This window comes from Tripterygium wilfordii, chromosome 11, assembly GCF_013401445.1.
Source record: "Tripterygium wilfordii isolate XIE 37 chromosome 11, ASM1340144v1, whole genome shotgun sequence".
In the NCBI taxonomy this organism is placed as follows: Eukaryota; Viridiplantae; Streptophyta; class Magnoliopsida; order Celastrales; family Celastraceae; genus Tripterygium; species Tripterygium wilfordii.
Window position 1 is genome coordinate 1,135,310 of NC_052242.1, and position 20,874 is coordinate 1,156,183.

Here is a 20,874-nt window from a genome sequence, read left to right on the forward strand (position 1 = left end):
ACGGTAAAGTTTTTAACAATGCTTCGCACAGGCATGCATCTAGTTCCTATATATAATTTATTCTGTAGTCAAAATATCTAGGGAGGAGATTTGCCATGGTATTGGTGCCATTATGTCAGGGGCAGACACAATCAATTGTGAAGCATGATTCCGGGTCAAGTGCAATCTGTCAGGTGGCTGTGTCAGATAACTCTCTCTCTCTTCTTTCGCATTGAAATGAAAAGACCCTCAGCCCCCCCAAATCAAGCGCTCTCTCTCTCTCCCACGTGGAAAGCCAAACAGTAAATCGAATTTCCAAATGTTAATAACCCCTCTTTCCCTTAAATAATATATTTCCCTTAAATAATCACACTCCACCAATCCAATAAATCTCCGAGTAAAGTGGTATTTTATGATATTTAAAAATAAAAATATTGTTCAACAAAATGGACATTACAGCGGAACCCACAAAAATCCATTTGTTGTATAGATATAGATATATATATACACACACATATAGAGGCAATATACATGTGTTGTGCACTTGTCTCACATCGCTTAGATGTGGTAGTAAAGTGCGATTTATAAGACGAGCTAATGCCTTCCTTACTTAGCCAACAGGTTTTAGGCCGGTTGGTTACAGCTGGGTAGGGCTACAGGCTCGGGCCTGAGCTGGGCTTGTTGGTTGGGCTTGGGGTATTGGCACATAACCTTATCATTTGGTATCGAAGCCACCCGATTGGGTGTTTGTGGGCTTGTGTGCAGCTCCTTAGTGCCTAGGGGACTGGGCTGGGCTGGCATAGCGTAAAGGGTTACCTGTGGATCCGAACCACGAGTTTGGTGCTTATAGAATGTAGTCGACGCAAGTGTCGGCTTGTAAAAGCGAGGGAATATTGTGCACTTGTCCCACATCGCTTAGATGTGGAGTAAAATGCGATTTATAAGGCGGGCTAATGCCTTCCTTACTCAGCCAACAGGTTTTAGGCCTGTTGGCTATAGCTGGGTAGGGCCACAGGCCCGGGCCTGAGCTGGGCTTGTTGGTTGGGCTTGGGGTATTGGTCCATAACCTTATCATTAACCTTATCAACATATACTCAATATGGATCTTGGTTTTCTGACACCGTTTTGGAATATTCTTGGTTCACTTTTACAGCTTGTTTGGTTGCATGGTTCCCGTGGGAATGGAACCATGTATTCCGTTCCTTATGATAATTCCAATGTTTGGTTGTTAGTTTTCATGGGAATGGAATTGCAAAGTTCCTTTGTACATAGGAACTTCACATTCCCAACTCTCCCCTAGGAACTTCAAGTTCCATTCCTGTCCAGAATTATATTAATAAATGAATTTATAAAATTACCCTTGATAAGAGATCTTGACCATTCATATGAATGAATCTCAGCCATTCATTTCTTTTAACCTAAAAACCCACATATTCGATTCTTCGATTCTATCTCTGCCGAAAGTGGTAGGAAGAAGACGACGCACTGCTGCTTCTCATCTCCCATACAGGTTCGTCTTCTTAATCATTCAACCTTGTAGTTCTCTTGATCGAACAGGGTCTACCCCTCTCGCTTTTAGAAGCCTCCATCATCGTTCCAGGTCCTCCATCTATACCTTCTTATATGCGTAGATTTCTTTTACTTTATCGTTTCGTTTTCATTAGTTGACAATTGTTGCTTTCACTGCAATGTTGAATTAATTTTTATCAATAAAACATGCATTTTGATGGTCTTTCTATGATTATTTGACTAACAAAAGGCCTCTTTTGGATTGGATAATCTACAATTAGGGATTGGAAAATCTATGCATCCAAGTTGTTTTCAATGTGCATCCAAACATTGGAACACAAAGTTCCTGTTACAATTCCTTGCAACCAAACGTAGGAATTGATTGAATTCTTGTTCCCGTTTCAGTTCCCGTTCCGTTCCCGTTCCTATTCCCGTTCCATTCCCACCACTAACCAAACTATGTGTAATGGTTTTTTTTATTTGTATCGCCCTATTTGAGTAAGGGAGGAGGGAGAGAGAAAAGGGTAAAATAGGGAAAGAAAAATATTCACTATCTATTACCTGTCGCATCATTCATTCCTCACTCTGCCACCCTCAGTACCACCATTGTTCCTGTTTCTTTCTGTTTTAACATCCTTTAATGGCACAAGAAATACAACCAGCAATGGATGACCAACCACTGCAAGTGCGATCAGCAGGTATACTTCTTTCTTTTTTGATCGACGTACCTTTAGTTGCTCTTCATTTTTCAAACAAAATAAAATAAAATGTTTGGTTGCTCATTTCTACTTTATTGGCCCCCTTCATGCTTCAAAAGGATAGATGAAGTTTGAAGAGGGTTCTTCCTTGCGACGAAGTCTTTCTGATACATATCTTGTGAGTTTTCAAAACTAATGTGTTTCTTCCCCCAGCTGTGTGCGTGTTCTTCTATGGTTCTGATGTATTGGTTGCTGTTAGTGAAGTTCTGATGTATTGGTTGTTGTTAGTGAAATGTTGTTTGCTGGTTTTTGATAAAACAAGACCTCCTTGCTTTGTCTTTTATATTCGTGGTTAGGGTTTTATGTCATTGCTTTGTCTTCTACATTCGCGGTTAGGGTTTTGTCTTTGTTCTTTGGTGCGAATGAGAACTTGAGTCAAGCTCTTACTCACCGTTTCATTGTTTCAATGAGTGGTGTTGCGCAATGTTTCACTGTGATGTGTTCTATCCACTCTCTGCGTTTCATGTTCTATCCACTTCCGCTTTATGTTCTATCTACAATCAAACCAAACATATACGTAGTTTATTTAAGTTTTCAAAATCCTACCATCTCCCTCTCTCTTGCTTTGTATTTATTTTCTTTCTAGTATTTTTTACAGCAATTCCGACGGGTCTAAGTCGCGATTGTTGAGTGATTTGCAATTTACTATTTAAGTCTTTTGTTTTATGTCTCTATTTTACCCTTATGTTCAGGGGTGTTTTAGTCAGTTTATCTTTATTGTCATTAGGGTTGTATTACGGCTTCTCTGTAAAGTCGTATGATGTAGTTGAATAATTAAGAGCTTTGAATGAAACCGTAGATCTGAATATACTGCAAATTGAGAGGGAGTATGATAAACATCCATTTTGTCCAAGTTTACTGTTTTGTGTTTTAGATCCTTCAGTGGTATCGGAGCCAGTGTAAGCTTGGATTGTTTTTCTTGCTTGTTCCTTCTGTTCTGCGATGACTTCGTCGAGTATAGATCAATCACTCATTCCGATTTTTAACGGAGACGATTATGCTTTGTGGCAAGTTTGCATGAGAATCTTTTCGATGTCTAGAGCTTTATGGTTCATTATGCAGAGTGGGTACAAGGAACCCAAAGAGGAGAGCACGCTAGATGCGACAACACTGAAAGCTCTTGAGAGCATAAAAATGTTGAATGCTAAGGCACTGACACAACTGTAGAATGGTGTTGGATCGACCATCTTTCCTCGTATTATTCGAGCATATCAGGAGTTATCACTTATTGCAATCATTGTTGTGAATGTTGTGTTTATCGCCTTGCTTCCTTTCATTGTGGAATGGTTGAATGCCGGTAAGAATTTTTTTAATTTAGGTTTATTTTTTTAAAGATTTTTTTTAATTAATGTTACTATTTTTTTGTTTTTTAACTAGAGGCTCGCTAAAGTGAAGCAGCAAATGAAGAACTGCATGAAAGAAGTGTTAGAATTTCCTCTAGTGGTCCTTAACATTTAATTCACAATTAAAGACATGTCTTTTGGTATTTGTTGTTAACTGCCATTAAGTGGCCAATGTTTCAAACGATTTATTTTTAAACAAAGGCAATTATTTCCTTGATGGAAGGAACTCAATCTATAAATACAACTTTATGAGTCCCTAATCTTATCAATTTCGTAATCTTATTTCCATTACGGTGAATTGCATTTGGATTAGAAGAATTTGTAAAGCCTTTGGTTTGTGTTTATCTTATAGTTGACTATGGCTTTTGGTTAGTATCTGATATCTTTTACGCTTTCGCTTTTCATTCTTTCTAATTCTTGTAAACATTGAATGAAATGGTTTACATGTGGTATCGGAGCATGATTTATCTCTGCCTAATAATTTCTTTATTTATGTGTGTTCTGTATTTGTATAAATAAAGACATGTTAATGATTATCTTTATGATGTTGATAATTTAATGATTAAGTTTTTCCCGTTTGTTTTGTTCATATTTGTGCGATAAATGAGTAATTATCTGATAGTGATTGGCATTATCTGATAAATATTTTATTTTGAAGTTTTGATAAATCTTTATTAAGTATTTACATAATTGTAAATGGGATGATTTTGAAGTTTTTGCTCAATATGTTTGCAATTTGAATTGAATATTAAGTACACATATGTCTAACCCAACCGATATATGGATTAACTGGAATTTTCGTGTATGATTATTTTACCATTATCAGGTCATTGGGTTGAAAGGAAACAAAAGAGGCCCAAAACAAGAACATAAATAACATTGGGCCCTTGGGAGAAAGTTTGGAGAGAAGTTCAGATTTAGGCCCAACAAGTCTGGACTTACAAACCCATGAAACAGCAAGCAAGCCCGTGTGTCAAACCACGGATGGTTGAGGAATAATACAGTAGATAAGATAATGCCTTCCAGAAAGAGGCTCATAATTCAGCAACTCACCCACGCCCTTTTTTTTACGCTTTTCGCCGACCTATCCAGAACAGAGACCAATTCCAAAGCCATGTCCATCTCTTCTTCAATATTTGGTTCTCCTCTGCTTTTGCCTCCCAAACCATCTCTGTCGTCTTCATCTGGTATCGCTAAGACTGCCCAAACGACTACCGGTGGGACTGGTTTTGGGTTGCTGATAGAGTGCTCGTCAAGACCACAGAAGAAGGCGACTGCACATCACATGAAGACAAGGCCACGGAAGAGTCAGCCATGGGATATAAGACGCAAACCCACTGTGTATCCCCCTCTTCCCCCTCTTCCTTCTGAGTGGACTCTCGTTTCTTCTGGTGGTGATGATGTCGGCGTTGGGGGTGCTGATGCTGCTAGTGAGAGTGCTGGGCCTTCAATTTCTACTATACAGGCCTCACTTTGAAGTGGGTAGCTTGTTGTATGTTGTGCTATCATGTGCCTTGTATTTCTTTGAGATATTGTTGTTGGCTCTCTCCTTTTGTATGTTGGTTGTTTCGTTTTTCAATGAAGATTGCTGGTGAATTGAAATTGCCGCTTGACTGTAGGGTTCGCCCACCACCTGTTTGTTGTTTATTCTCAGTGAAGAGTGGGACTTTCAGCAGTTGATGTTAAAATTCCGAAGTTTTCGTGTCGTGTCCCGTGTCGATGCCTCCTAGAAATTACCTCATAGACTGGTTTAATTCCAGAATTTCACTGGCTCACAGAACAAAAATGAAAACAATAGCTTGTAAGTATGCAGGCTAACATAGACCACCCAATTAAGTAACGGTTCGTCGACAGGTACCAAACCTAGTCATAACCATATTTGCATGTACATAGCACAGAAATATAACCCCCCACCCCAAAACTCATAATAGGATCCTGTCAGTCAAACTAACCTCACCTTTTTCGCTTAGCAAGGTCCTGCGAAATTTAAGAAATGGGAAAGGAAAAGGTACTAATTCCGGAACAATGTTCCATTTACAAGCATAAGCGATAGAATGGTTGATAAACCCTATTCCCCCAAGATTCTTGTAAGTTGTAACAAATCACATGAACACGCATCAACCAAATTTCTGCCACAGCAAGCTCCTGCAGGCTAAAACTACAGATGTTAGTAATACATAACAAAATGGTAAAAAAAAAAGGTAAGGAATGCCAGACCATAGTGCTAGTGGCAAATACAAGACATCCCATTGACACAAATAACCATTTCCCAAGCAGCTATATGTATTACTCAACTGCCTTAACACAATGAGATGCAAAATAGATGTCACATGAATAAGTAGAACAACACATAAAAAATGATAATGCGTAATCAACTGTAGAGAACAGCTTCTGTTATGGGCCAAATGGTCCAAGCATAATTATCATATAAACATTGGTTGTTAATGTATACGTATTCTGTTTTAAGGTAAAACTAAAACAAAGAAATCATATTTCCTAAACCATGACTTTCATAAAGTGAGAAAGTATATCCCATTGAATAAAGTAATATACTAATCCTTTCGAAACTCAAAATGCCTCAAACCTGTCCAAGATTGTTCAGTCGGTATAAGAGGCCGACTTTGGCATCAACAGCATCCTCCTACCTCTCCAGGAAAATATTGAGCTCCATCTGATCTCTCAAAAAAAAAAGAAAAAAAGATGACCATTAGAGTGGCTAGAGTATGTCAGAAACAATGAACTTGCTAAAAACACGACTGAGACCAATAATAGGATAAAACATAGTGAAGAAAAAAACCAAGACTCTTGCCCATAATATAGCAAAATCACTTGCCTAATAAGACCATTATATTACTCAAAAGGTAAGCAGGCACTTTGCTTGAGAAATTGGCCACGACTACGTCAGATCATCATCTAACATCTTCTCCCATAGAACCAAAATATGTGCTGTCTGCCATGTGCATCATTATTACTTTCACCAACAACTTCAAGGGAAGGGAACGTGTATACCTAAAAGCAAGCAGCTATCAAGTGAATACAATGATTCAGCAACTAGAGAATAAATACCAAATCACCTCATATACTTATTTCATTCCAGAATTTCACTGGCTCACAGAACACAAATGAAAACAATAGCTTGTAAGTATGCACGCTAACATAGACATCCCAATTCAGTGAACGTCTGTTCACAGGGACCGAACCTAGTCATAACCATATTTGCATGTACATAAGGTCCTGCGAAATTTAAGAAATGGGAAAGAAATAGGTACTATTTCCGGAACAATTTTCCATTTACAAGCATAAGTGAGAGAATGGTAGATAAACCCTAATTCGCCAAGATTCTTGTAACAAATCACATGAGCAAGCATAAACCAAATTTCTGCCACAGCAAGCACCTGCAGGCTAAAACTACAGATGTTAGTAATACATGACAAAATGGTAAAAAAAAAAAGATAAGGAACGCCAGACCATAGTGCTAGTGGCAAATACAAGACATCCCTTCGACACAGATAACAATTTCCCAAGCAGCTATATATATTACTCAACTGCCTTAACACAATGAGATGCAAAATAGATTTCACATGAATAAGTAGAACAACACAAAAAATGATGATGCATAATCAACTGTAGAACAGCTTTTAAGGTAAAACTAAAAAAAGAAATCGCCTTTCCTAAACCTTGACTTCTATAATTGCAGAACAGAGTGCCAAAATTCCAGAATCGCCAACTTTTTACAATTAAAACGTATTCTCCTCCTCTCCTGCCCATAGAAGAGACAACAAGTGCTGTCAACCATAATTGTCGGAGTTACTTCAAATGTTCTAGATTTATTGCATGAGCACTCAACATATATGCCCACAGAAATCTCAAATTCTCGGTCTTTCAAGGATGGGACCAAAAGCCTGCACACAAGGGGAGCAAGTATCCAGTTTCAGATACTCAGAGACTTTTGGAAGCTCATTTACGGTGCTCAATTATTTAGAAGGGTTCCAAGAAAGGAAAAGTTCTAGTGAAGTCATTATACGAGGATCTTTTTTCTGAAAAGATAATCAGCAGCATTAAGAACTTTCCTTGAAGAAAGCGAGGTTAGCACGGTTAATAATATCCAAAGGTCGCCGAGTAGCTTTTTTTTCCATGTGGGATGCTACTTGGATAAGAGCAAACTATTGACAACCTTTCCAAAAGAGAATCGCATATGTTTCTAAAGCCAAACACAAGAAACACAGATAAAGGAAATGGAGCTGAAAAACACACTTACCCTGTACGTGATCTAAGCCTCTGTTATAGAACAAAGTGAATGTGGGACAGCTCAGATTGAAGCACACAACCGAATACCATTTCCTGTTCTTTATTCAAGAGATCTCCCTGAGTAACTTTAACAAGAAAAACAACATTTAGAAACTGCTTTAACTAAGCCAGTGTTTAAACAAGATAAAACTACATTTCAAAACTGCCTTACCTAAGCCAGTGTTACCCAAAATCACTATGCAAAAGATGGCAAGGCTTCAATATGATAGCAGCAGATGACAGTCGCTGAAACACAATAAGTCTGTGCACAACTCCTCTAAGAGAATCTAGCATCAAATATTAAACCTCAGAGCACTTACAAACCTTCTCTGTTCACATGAGAACTGTTTAAATGAACCCATAATAGACAATTAATTGAGAATGCACCAATAGAATGAAATCATAGCATGCATTATACCAGTGCAAGAATCACCACTCCTTGAAGCCAAATGACACCATCCACCAAGCGAAGACAAAAGGTCAACTCCCCACATTTCAACATCATAGACATATTTGTGTGTTGAAGTTGCGTCTTTTACATATTTAAGTATGTTTATTGTGACAGCTTACTAATTCACTTCCTGACATACTACTCCATCTAAGCTGATTGACAGCATCAACTGCACAATGTTTTAGGTATGACCTATCAAATCAACTTTTTATTTGAACAAAATTGTTTGGATAAACTTTATTTTGACATATGTTTTTTCTTTAAAAGATCAAGTCAGCCTCCCCTACTGCATTAACTATGAATAGAAGATGATTACTAATGATTAATAAAAATTATATACTTCGCTGAACCATTTTAAATATGTTCACTTGAAAAGAACTGAAACCATACCAACCCTTAAATGCTAAATCCGTGAAATCTAGAAATTGAGACAATATGATCTTTCAATGAACTCACAAGAAGGATTAAGGGGTTATATATATATACACAGATATACACACCTACACCTGATAGCAAAATAAATCTTTAACTTTATGAATTTCTCTATTATTTTCTGAGCTGGTGGGCAGGGCATGAATTTGCAATAGGGTTCCAATAATTTCCACTCGTTCATTTCACTATCCACCAAATTCTCCAGGAACCTTGCACAAATTGTGAACCAAGGAAGGTAGGAGTAAAAAAAAAAACAGAGAGAGAAGTCATTTGTTCAAAAACAATTCATCATTTAAATTTTCTCCTTACAAAAAGGCACTCAATGGTTACGTCAAAATTATTAGGAAAGCATCACATTTGCATGCATTCAAGTGCACATGCAACTAAATGCTCATTTACACTCCCACAGAATTAACTCAGCACAAAATGAACGCCAATTTAAAAGTACTGTGCTTATTAAGTTACACACCAAACAACATAAAGGAGGTTTCTCAATATCAACGTCATGTTAATTGTTATATCCACTGCACATTATCAAAGGGGTATTGGAATACCAAAAAGATAGTGTTTCTTTCACGAAACAATCAACTAGAACGAGCAAAAAAAACTCTAAGAAAAATACTTGAAATACAAAATCCTCACTGAAATAGAAACATTATTCCTAGATTTGATCAATTTTTTGAATGCATTGTTACATTTAATTATTGAAAGAAAAAAGAGAGAAACAAAAACATTTTGCTGCTGCTATAGCATCACCTAATTGAAGCTTCCCTAGCTAATTCTAAATGTGATGTAACCTTACAAACACTTATATTAATTGAAGAGATCATGACTATGATAACTCTGATGCTGCCAAATAAAATAAAATATCGGAAGAACCTCATCTTGACCCCTGAATCTCCTTAGTTGCAGAAGTCAGCACTTCACGTCCGACCATTGATGTCAACTGTGTTATAAATGCATCTTTGGACACCTTAGCAGCCTGTAAAAGGCCATGAGGAATTATGTCTCACTCTTGTTCCCAAATATCATTTCATATTTCTTAAGCAACGTTTTTATTTTTATTTTTTTAAAATGCAAACTAAAATAAACAACATGTTACCTTGAATGAACAATACAAAGCCTCCACTTCCTGAGCTTTGGCAGGTGGAAGGGAACTCATAAGCTTAGAAAACAATGTATCATTCTCCAGGGACGAATGTTTTACTGATTGGTAGAAGAATCCAAAATCAATTCCAAATAACCAATGCCCCGAACTACGAAGACGAAACAAGTAAGGAGAATCATATTTACCTCTCACAAGATTAGGACACTTGAGGCTCAGTATAACCTCCGGAAAAATGTGGCGGCTAACATCGGTCGGCCACACCACGTACAATGTGGGTTTCTGGGGATCGTCGGCACCAGTGTCAAAATCTACACTAGACGGATGACTCTGCCGAGACCCCGCCTGCACTTTCTCAACATTGCCCAATATCACTCTGCACATCATAATGTGCAACTCGCCGCGATCGTCCACCTCACCTAGCTTCCCACTGAAAGAAAATTCGACCAGCGACACCAACCATTAAAACCTGATGAGAAGACGTCGAACCGCCAAAGACGGGAAAAAAAATAGATATGCAGAAAAATTACCATAAGACGGGCCATGCTGCGCGAGACAGATGCAGGCCGACGCCGTAAGTACCACACTCATAAATTTTCTCATGAGGTCCAAAACCATTGGTCAAAACCCTCTCCACTTCTTTCGCTGAGGCTGCAAACAAAGCACTAACAATATTTTCCGAACCACGAGCGGCCTTAATAATCTCCCGCTGCTTTTCGAAAACTTGAAGTCGAGCTCTCTGTATGCCAGTCTCGGACACACATTGATGAATCGCGGTGACTGTGCCGCTAGGATCTATCTTCCTTAAAAAGCTCAAGAAATTATCGTGGACCCGTGAATATACAATATCCCCTTCACCAAGGAGCCTCGCATTTGGCCATCTCGACACTCTCAAACCAGGTGCATAAATAAGTTGCCGTTTCGGAGCATCTTCTTCCTTTATCTTCGAGGACACTTCCTCCTCTTCGTCCAGTCTCTTTCTCTTGCCTGAACTCTCGTTAACATATCTCTGAATCCGATTCACGGGTATAACCGAATCATCCCCCGCGAACATCTTTGGGAAAAAACACTTGCCGTTCTCGTCGATCCACGCAATTGACCGGAGCCTACCAGTCTTGAAGTCAATCATCAACATACGCATGAAATCGACTACGTATCTAGAATTGTCAACGGACAATTTGACGACCGGTTTCCGATGAATGTAGCAGTATCGGAAGGTCTCCAACACTTTGCTCGGGAAATTCAACCAAACACCGTTGGCATGAATCATGACTTTAGCCGGTGCAGCACTCGAACTGAAGTTATAGCAGTTTTGCGACAGGAATTTCGCGAGACAACAATCCGCAGGGGTATTGATGCAACCCTGCGGTGAAGAGGGGGATGATGATGATGAGAAGGCGGAGACAGGGACCCCCGATGATTCCACCATGCTGTTCTTGGCTTGGGATGCCGCCATTGATTTGAATTGGTAACAAATTTGCAAGAACTGGTGGAATGAGACAAATCACCGTGCAATCTCTGTATATATAGCAGCGTCTTCATCAACTTCAATTTGGATTAGGATTTCCCTTTTTACTTAAAAGCCCTCGCTTTTGGTGTGAGACCAAGCCGGTGACTATCAGGATATTTGACCTTATAAGCCTGTTTTAGTAAATTAGCTTGTCAGGATTGTGACGATGGGTTAGAGGAGGAATTTATGGGAAAATGACTTGGAGGTTAAGTTGGCATATGCCAGATATTGCCACGTCACAACTTGTTGGCCTTTTTATTTCCATTTTTAGTTTACTTCGGGCCAAAGAAAAATACTAAGCCCAAAGGTCGGTTTGCAAACCATTTGCATTTTATTATTTGTTCTGGAAGACTGGAACTGAAAGGCCTAATCTACGGTCTTAATTAATTTGTTTATTTATTGAATTCAATAGTTCTCACATTTTTCTTTCACTATTTAGTGATATAATTAAGGGAAATACTATTCAATGTTATTAGGGCATTGAATAAATGTCATAAAGGTGCTTAGTCTGAAAATAGATTTATAGAATCTGTATTTTAAGTTTAAAAAATTAAGTGAAAAAATGTTCATCATATATGATATATTATGGTGAATTCTTAACCATTACTCTAAACACACTCGTTAACAAAACCCTATAATTAAAACCCTTATGAACTTTTTTTTTGTGCATTACTGCAGTGAATTAAATTTTAATGATGGATCCGCATTGTCAACTCTAAAAGTATGTCGTGAATTAATGAATTTCTTTAAAGTCAATACAATTTTTTGAAAAGAATTATGAATATATTTTGATTAGCTTTACGAGTCTCATATTATATTTTTAGCTCAAAAAATTAAACTGAACTTGAAAAGGACGTGAAAAATTTATACCGTTATATATAAACCCGAAACATTATATACATTTTTTTAATTTTGAAGTTAGATTTTTGTTTTGACAAAAAAATAACTTAAAACGCATACAAAAAAAATAACTACTTAAGCCATATGGTAACTGAACGAAAGCTTCTTCTGTATGGTTTAACAGTGAATCATATTTTCTTACTTAAAAGGCTTGATATATGTATAATGAATTAATGATATAGAGTTAATATGGATGTTAATGGTTCTATGTTTCATTTTCAGTTTATACAAAGAATTAAACTAGCCACTACCTAAGCCATATGGTAACTCAAGAACCAAAGCTCGCAAAGATTTATATGTTGCAGAAATTTACTTTGGCTGTTTTGTGAGTTTGGTGAAATTAAGATTTATAGAATCAGCATTTTAAGTTTAAAAATTACTTCGAGTCTGAAAAACGATTTATAGAATCTGTATTTTAAGTTTAAAAAATTAAGTGAAAGAGTGTTCATTACATATAATATATTGTAATGAATTCTTAACCATTACTCTAAACGCACTCGTTAACAAAACCCTACAATTAATGAGGAATGCAAGCGTCTGTATTTATTAGTAATATTTTTCGATAGAGAGTAATTGGCTTCATTTTCATGCTGCAAAACAGGGGTAATCGAGATACAGAGTCTGATAGCTTCTTTCTTACAGAAAAAGTAATACATTTTGCTGAGGCCTATGTTATGGTAAAGATTTATTGTTGAGTTTTGAAGGGCTTGTATGACTTTAGAGAATTGGCCAGTCCTTGAATTGATCCAGCCGCAGCGACAAGTGACACCACCAAGCAAGCCCAGCTCAGAATTTTCAGCCATGTCCAGGTTAAAGAGAATTTCTTCATCTTTGACCTTGCAATGTACATCTCTACAGGGAAGTAAACTGTCAATGGCCAGAATGAAGCTGCCCCAATGAGACCCAAGAAGTCATTGAAGAACGGAAAGATCATGGCTATCACTGCTGTCACAATAACGTACGCAGTCCTCCAGACCAACCTGAAGAAGTTGACGTAATACACACCGTATATCGGTATGTTAAGGGCATATTCTCTTGTTATAAACTTGTTCTCAGGCCAGTGTTTCTGGCATTGCTTCTCCACAAAACTGAAAATTGGCTGGCAGAAGACCTGATTTCAGAACAAGGTTAGTCAGATAGTAATTGTATGCATGGGATTGCTGCATATTAGGGCACATTGCTGTTACTTACCTGGTAAGCCCCGATGAGATGGACGGCAATGCAGACATTGGCGAAGTCGATTAGCCAGAAAGGATCGTAGAATCCAAAACCCGTTAGGAAATTCCCCGGTGCATCATTTCCAAATGCCGCATAACCAAGGCAACCGCACAGGACATAGAACATGGTGGTTGTAGAGACACCGATAAGTGATGCCCGCTTCATGGCTCTGTTTTCTGGCGGACTCGATTTGAGTGTGTCCTGCAATTCCAACATCCTCATCACCATTAAAACCATGTTGAGTACTTAATTAGATTTTCTTTTTCTTCATCCAATAAATCATATCCAGTCTAAAGAGTCTCTCATCTCTAATCCTACCACATTTAAGTAATTTATTTTTAGATCAGAATATTGTTAGCAAAGAAAGACTTTCGAAACAGAGAGGTTAAAAGACTCTTGAAGCTGGAAAACCACAGTGGGATTGTGGGGTGTCTAGGGATGGAAGACTGTTACCACCCAATTATGGTCCCAAAGGAATCTATCTACAAAGTAAACCCATAGGTCGAACCAGTAACAAATCCGAGGAAGGACCATGCACTTAAGCACTGGTCCTTTAACCGTGCACCAAAAAAATTAAGAAAATTTTGAAAAATTCATAGGTATATTTTTTATTCAAAATAAAATTTAAATTTAACATGAAAATGACAAAACAATTTTAAATCATTAGATATAAATTTAAAATATTTGATGTGACAATTACGACGTGAAACATCCTTGTTTGCCTAACATGCAAGCCTTTATTTCACGACAAGGACTTGAGAGTTGTTTTTGTTTTTTGGACCTGGTTCAGACTACTTGCGGAGACGTAAGGATACAAACTTTTCTATATAAAAAGGACCAAATCAATGTCAATCGGGAACTCCAACTTGCGAATGCAAACAAACACTGTCAATGGGTGGTCCCTCTGTAGATTCTGAGTCCACAGGCTTCTGATTATATATTATTACTCATTATCATTTTCTACTTATGTAAAGTTAACATGACGATATTATGCTTGAAATTCGAAGCCCTTTGGGATAATTCTACTTGAAACTTGAAAGTCGAGACCTATTGCCGTCATATATTCATATATAATCATTTGGGTGACAATAATTTCAATCTTTAGGTTCTAACTTCAAGCCAGTGTAGTCAACTTCGGCAGACGACAGCCGTACCTACAAACATGTCATGCCTACACTTCATTAATAGGGCACACCTTCCAACTTATTGCACATATAATATACATATACACTCTACACTTGTTTTGTAACACCCGGCTCGAATGAACATGTCACAATCCTCTAAAATATCAAGTTTGATGATGATAGACGAGTTGTCAATTGACGATGAGACTAAGTCTCTTATCTCACATCGTCAAGAATAAGATGTGATAATATAATAGATCAAACTTTTAAATTAATAATAAACAATTTTTGGGTTAAAACAAGTATAGATTGGCATTGAAGAAGGTAAACAAAGTTGTAGGAACCAATTTGAACGAGCTTAAAGCGGATAAAATATTATTAATGCCAAGGGCGGCCGCATACAGGTTCAATTATTATGCAGAAAATCGTTGTGTTCCAATTATTAAGTCGACAGCATGCATAATATTTCAACAAAGAAATCTCAAACATAATATTCGAATAATAAGATAAATTAAGTTGAAGATCATGGATGATTGGGCTTGCCTGGATCTCGATGAGGACTGTGGAATAAGCATAAGCAAAAGCAATGTCCCCGATAGCTTGGAATGTCCTCCACACCTTCTCTGATCCTGACACGTCTACCCCAACTGTCACTCCCGTCAAGCTTGTCCTTGCATGTGCCCCACCTTTACAATATTATTCATTCATTAATCACGTAATTAAAACACTTAATCAAATCATTAGTTTAGAGACCCAAATCATGCAAGCAAGCAATTAATCAACCGACGATCTTTTCATTTTTCAGTACACCATACGATTCTTTGCTACACTTACCTACAACTTTGGCTAAGGAGAGAGCGAGGCCTATTGTAGCATAAGAGAAGGACATAATAGCTGCAAGAATAGAGAGCCATGAAAGGTTGGCGAAGTTTGGTATTTGGCTTAGAACAATCTGGATGCAAGCAAATATTATCATGTATGGAGTGTTTGATGTTGCACACTTCTCATGGTGGCCGTGTTTGTGGAAACAGTTCGACCTCCTCACAGCCCTAATCATCAAAACAACATGAACACCAATATCAAAACCCACGTTTAAGCAGAACCAGTTATGACGGCTCGAGATTTACGTCCATTCAGCTCATGAATTTTTTTTAAAAAACTCTTACACCATACTAATGGAGGCAGTGATAGTGTAACCGATTGTAACTCCAACTAGATTTCCATACTGAGCTAACCCACACAGCTGAACTTTTCTTCCTCCTACAAAAAAAAAAAAAAATTAGTAAAAAAAGAAGAATCAATTAATCAATGACCCTTTAATATTTTTTTTGTTTGTTTTTGGTTAGAGAGAAGATCAGTTGGAATTTAGACCAACTGGATTGAGACAACCAGATGGGGGAAGTTATATTCTCATTAAATGTTGTCTTGGGACTCTCAATTCATGAGTGATTACTGTACCCAAGTTGGCTCTCACAACGTCCATGTAAGTGTAGTTTCTCTTTCCGGTGACAGGATCAGGAGTTCTGTAACTATCAGCTAACAGAGTGGAGGTGAAGTAAGTGATGAAGGAGAAGACCATGAGAACTGCAGGCCCTGCTACCCAACCCAACTGTGCTATAGCCCATGCAAGAGACAACACTCCAGACCCAATCACAGCAGTTATTATATGAGCACTTGCTGTTAACCATGTACCTGTATATATAATTCAATTCACAAACCCACAAAACCAAAATCAATTAGTCTTCAAAATACTTTGAAACCCAAAAAAAAAAATTAATATATATATATATATATATGTATCTATATGTATAAGGAGTACCTGTTCTTTTGGGTTTTCCATCATCATCCAAGTTCTTAGTACCAGCATCAAATACTACTTCTGGGTCTTGCTCAACATACATGCTCTCCTTTGGCATCTCTCTCTCTCTCTCTCTCTCTCTCTCACAAGTAGTTGTGTTGGAAGAGGAGAGATTTTGAGCTAGTTTAGAAGGAAGGGGAAGAACCAGAAATAATTGTAAGAGGAAACCAAAGTCAAACAAAATTATTTATTTAGAAAGAGTGAGCAATGTTATAAGGTAGAAAACAAAAGAAGCCGTTTGAGTAGTGAAAACCAGGAGACCCCAAGGTGTATATATATATATATATATGTATGTATAGACTCTGAAAGACTGGCTAATATGGCTAAGGAACATAGGCTTAATAATTGATAGGGTGGAGCACCATGGATGGTAGCGGTGGTGTCAACATGTCATAACTTGTGGTCTATCTTATGAGTCAAGGTCCCCACTTTTGGGGTACGGTCCAAATCGAACGATTGAGTAAACTTGGTCGATCAACCTGGTCCAACCATTCAGTGTGAAAACGAATATGCCAAATAATCTATAGATACAATCATACAACTTTTTATTGCTGGGTGATCTTTTGACTACTACCAGAAAAACGTGTACGTTGGAGAGACTTTGGAAGCTTAACGTAAAAATTAAATGATATAGTCAACTATACTTTTGGGAATTTCAAATTCTGACTTTATATCTCATGTTGGGTGGGTGGGTTGATGATGAATAAGTAGTATATATGAGAGTGCCAAAAACATTAAAGACCATGTTATAGGGTATAAATGGTGAAAGTATTCATGAAGAATCATGTTATATGCTCCATAATTAATGTAATTGGAGTCTCCTAAGGTTTTGTTTGTTTGTTTACTTTATTGATTTTCTTTTCTAAAACTTTTTCTTTATTGATTTGATAATAAAGTAACTCCTCTTATTTCCCACTTTTTTTTTTGAGTCATTTGACTGCCATTGATGTGAAAGGTGGAGGATTGAGGGTAAGTGTGGACCGTGTGGTGGCACCAAAATATTTTTTAAAATTTTAGAAAAATCATAGATAGTTTATTTTAATATTGTGAATGTAATTATGTTTTTTTTTAAATAATTAAATTTATATTAAAAAAACTTTTTTTTGAAATATCACAGAAAATTACGCTTATGAACTATCAGATGAAATTTAAGTAATAATTTTTAAGATGAATTTAAAATTTTACTGTTAAAATCACTTATATTTATATTTTTAATTTTTTCAAAATTTAAAAATGGTACACAAAATTTTTCAATGGTTGCCAATCCGTGAAAGGCAGGCCAAAGGTACATGTGTTTGTCCAATATTAATGATGTGCCTAATAGAATGAAAAACTAATGGCTTTTTGTTAAAGCAATATTAGGGATGTGCCTAATTTGGGAGCCATATTTCGGTGTACACACACACAGATATATATATATATATATATATATATATATATATATATATATATATATATATATATTCATTAAAAATAGATCATACGTCGTCTACATATGTGAAAACAAATGCATACATACAACATATATACGATATATTGGATTAAAGACGTACCTCATCGGAAATATCCAATATATATATCCGATTAAAGACGTACCTTAGCAGAAAAATCAGATCTTCACAGGATTGTTGTGTGTTACGTGCTTCCTATGATCCAACCCTTTTGGATGTGACCTCTACTCGAAACTATGAGTTGGCTACTAGAATTACCCCTTGATTTTCACAACTCAAAACCCAAAAGTTTTTTGTGATAGTCTTAGTAGAGAGAAAATGAGAGAGAGAGTGGTAAGATAACTTGTTCCCTACTTTTATTTGAATTTTTTTATCACACAGATATAAGAAAGTGGAGCAAGAGAGTTTCAATTCCTAGCTAAAAATGGTATGTAACGTTTGTAACCACCATCTCTTGTTTTTATTGCATTTAATTTCATTGAATTATTACACATAATAATTCAAAACTTAGTGGGTGAAGAATTAATGTAACAATATGCATATATATATATATATATTGTATTAATATATATGTGTGTGTGTATATATTTGTACCAAATAATGGCTGGAAAAGGAAAAAGAAAATAAATGATTGATTCTTGCGTGTGTAATAGTATGATGAGAGACCAAAACACATTAAAACACCGCACGCAACGGCTTCGGTGAGATGATAATGACCATAAAAATTGTCTTAAAATAGCATCTAATGGATAGGATAGGCATGAATTTTGGAATTATTGACTAATTGGAGACTTGTAGTAATGAATCTCTCTACCAAATTGTATGAATTCCGAAGTTCTGAGTGCAATTCTCACAGTGAATAATATTATTGTGATCATGCACTGGACTTCGATCAACTTACCCTATCATCAAGTAAAAAACTTCTATTCATAAAAGTCTGATAGTTTGAATTTATACATATATTTAATGTTCAAATGAGACGTTTGTATGATTTTATTATTGATTATACAAAATAAAAAAAAGAAATCATTGACTCAATGCAACCCATTTATCATCATCAAAACAAAAATGTCATCAAACTAAGACGCCGGAGGATTGAATCTTCTAAAAAAAAAAAGACACCGGATTGAGTGTCCAAGACCGACCGACCGACCACGTGTTGCCGCATATCTTTCTTTTGTGTGCACCATTTTTGACCGGTTTGAATTGGAAGCTAACGAAGAAGCAGCCGATCAATGAGTCAGAGGCACGCCTTTTGTCTTCTTCTTGAAGAATATTATTTTCTTTTTCTAATTTGGTCCCAAATTAGAAGGAATATATATACTACTTTTTTTCTTTATCATCTCCAATAACATGTTGCTTATCATTAAAGGATTTAAAAGAGTCCCATTACGAATCTAAGCTTTGTGAGTAGATATGGCATGCGTGGAGTGGGTTGTTCATTATTCTCTTTTATCCCTCAAATGGTCCTGAAAACAATATGTTGGAGCATTAACACCGTAAACAGATAGATATTACCTCAAAATTCTGCCAATAAGAAAATCAAATCACGAGTTTGAGATAATGATTGAGTCACAAATTAGGTCGTTATCTTTAAGATGATTTTGGCTCTGCCTCTGAATTGTGTTTGTAGTGAATAGCAACGTCATCCCAATGATAAAATAGCCCAAAAAATCTCTCTGTAAGAATGTCCTCTAAGAACATCAAAGAATTATAAACTCTTTGTCTATCTTTTTCTGTTCGTATTTTCTCATAGAGACTTGTCTTTCCTTTTATAAAACTCAAAAACGAACGTTTCGTTCCAAAAAATCAGAACGACGTAATCCCTAATGACGTTTAGTTTCAATAATAATCGAAAAACACGTTAAACTGTTTTAACAAGATAAAAGGCGTATTTTTAAGAGAGAACAAAAATATATAAGTAGTTTAGAAATCAAATGCCGCCGAAGACCCATATTTTGATATATATAATATAATGGAATTTGAACTTGGGTATAGGGTGGGATTCCCAAAACTTTTACCATTCTTCTACCCTTTAATTCCTATTCAATGTATGCATTAAATATATATACAACATCAACACAATATATTGACCATACATGCCTTAATGGAACCTTGCCTAACCTAAATCATGTTTGTGCATTTCATAGAAAAATTTGTCCTAGGAGGGCCTCTCTCAATTCCTCAACCTTTACTTTCTTCGAAGTTTTTTTTTTCTTAACAACCTTCTTCAAAGTTAAGTTGGCCACCTACGCTTGCAGCCAGTTACAAGTTTGAATAAAATAAGAGGGTTGTTGTATTTGACAGCTAACATAAAACTTTGTCAAATATATGAACATTATTCAAAATGAGAAATTCATTGTGGCGTTCCCCGCTCGTGATGCGTTGTACTAGAATTTGGTGTGAAACGATAAATGAACGAGTGCTAGGACAAGTGTACTTCAATAGCGACTACATCGGACTCCGGATGTAAAGATAAAAGAGCGTGCTTAATTTGCATGTCCAAAGCTGCCTACATAGTCTCTACAAATACAAAATAATGCACCATGAGTTGAGAAATGAAAAAGAAGAAGAATGAGGAAACTGTTACAAAATCATATTATATCTCCCTCTCTATTTCAAAGCTTTGAATCAGTGACTCCTAAACTTCTTAGGCTGCCGCAATTTCTGAGGACGGAAGTACACCTTAGGGGGTGCGCCCTATGTTCCGGTCACCGAATTTAATGGAAGACCAATTATTATTGGTTTTGTCAATCTTTAGGATGACGAGACATGAGCGAGTGCAGCGGTTGCGTGTCGAAAGCAAGGCGTGGAGAGGACGGCGACAAATGTCAATAAATGACGAGATATAAAAAAAATGCATAGTTTTAGGTCCGGTCGGAACAAACTGTACGTGGACCATGAAAATGAAGTCAAATAAAGTTGAGAGAGAGAGTAGGTTGTACTGTG

General features: G+C 36.7%; 3 protein-coding genes across 9 annotated transcripts; 1 reads left to right on the forward strand and 2 right to left on the reverse strand.

Moving 5' to 3' along the window:
- The first annotated feature begins 4,453 nt into the window (after positions 1 to 4,453).
- LOC120009594 (50S ribosomal protein 6, chloroplastic-like) lies at positions 4,454 to 5,277 on the forward strand. The gene has a single exon (XM_038860246.1). The coding sequence runs from the start codon at positions 4,605 to 4,607 to the stop codon at positions 5,064 to 5,066; it is 462 nt and encodes a 153-aa protein (XP_038716174.1). The 5' UTR covers positions 4,454 to 4,604; the 3' UTR covers positions 5,067 to 5,277.
- A 1,151-nt stretch (positions 5,278 to 6,428) lies between these two features.
- LOC120009593 (probable inactive poly [ADP-ribose] polymerase SRO3) lies at positions 6,429 to 11,354 on the reverse strand. 7 transcript variants are annotated; one of them, XR_005470705.1, is made up of 8 exons: positions 10,395 to 11,354; positions 10,053 to 10,294; positions 9,862 to 9,965; positions 9,639 to 9,741; positions 8,049 to 8,163; positions 7,848 to 7,962; positions 7,267 to 7,349; positions 6,429 to 6,598 (listed from the first exon to the last, which is right to left on the reverse strand). XR_005470705.1 is itself a non-coding variant. In XM_038860245.1 (4 exons), exons 1-4 carry the CDS (start codon positions 11,318 to 11,320, stop codon positions 9,640 to 9,642), a joined length of 1,374 nt encoding a protein of 457 aa, XP_038716173.1. In that variant the 5' UTR covers positions 11,321 to 11,354; the 3' UTR covers positions 9,379 to 9,639. The 7 variants fall into 7 exon arrangements, 1 of the variants encoding a protein (XP_038716173.1); XR_005470703.1 differs by having other exon boundaries at positions 7,267 to 7,491; XR_005470706.1 differs by having other exon boundaries at positions 6,429 to 7,491; positions 8,064 to 8,163.
- Positions 11,355 to 12,791: 1,437 nt separating this feature from the next.
- LOC120009611 (amino acid permease 6-like) lies at positions 12,792 to 16,723 on the reverse strand. The gene is made up of 7 exons (XM_038860263.1): positions 16,436 to 16,723; positions 16,075 to 16,308; positions 15,783 to 15,876; positions 15,451 to 15,665; positions 15,160 to 15,302; positions 13,466 to 13,693; positions 12,792 to 13,385 (listed from the first exon to the last, which is right to left on the reverse strand). The coding sequence occupies exons 1-7, from the start codon at positions 16,530 to 16,532 to the stop codon at positions 12,960 to 12,962; spliced, it is 1,437 nt and encodes a 478-aa protein (XP_038716191.1). The 5' UTR covers positions 16,533 to 16,723; the 3' UTR covers positions 12,792 to 12,959.
- Positions 16,724 to 20,874: the final 4,151 nt, after the last annotated feature.

Coding starts and splice junctions, on each gene's coding strand:
- LOC120009594 (XM_038860246.1), top strand. CDS start 4,605: ATGCCTTCCAGAAAGAGGCTCATAATTCAGCAACTCACCCACGCCCTT.
- LOC120009593 (XM_038860245.1), bottom strand. CDS start 11,320: ATGGCGGCATCCCAAGCCAAGAACAGCATGGTGGAATCATCGGGGGTC. Junction 9,966..10,052: donor GTGTCCTAATCTTGTGAGAG/GTAAATATGATT, acceptor TCTACCAATCAG/TAAAACATTCGTCCCTGGAG. Junction 9,742..9,861: donor CTTTGTATTGTTCATTCAAG/GTAACATGTTGT, acceptor GGCCTTTTACAG/GCTGCTAAGGTGTCCAAAGA.
- LOC120009611 (XM_038860263.1), bottom strand. CDS start 16,532: ATGCCAAAGGAGAGCATGTATGTTGAGCAAGACCCAGAAGTAGTATTT. Junction 15,666..15,782: donor ACTGCCTCCATTAGTATGGT/GTAAGAGTTTTT, acceptor TTTGATGATTAG/GGCTGTGAGGAGGTCGAACT. Junction 15,303..15,450: donor CTCCTTAGCCAAAGTTGTAG/GTAAGTGTAGCA, acceptor AATATTGTAAAG/GTGGGGCACATGCAAGGACA.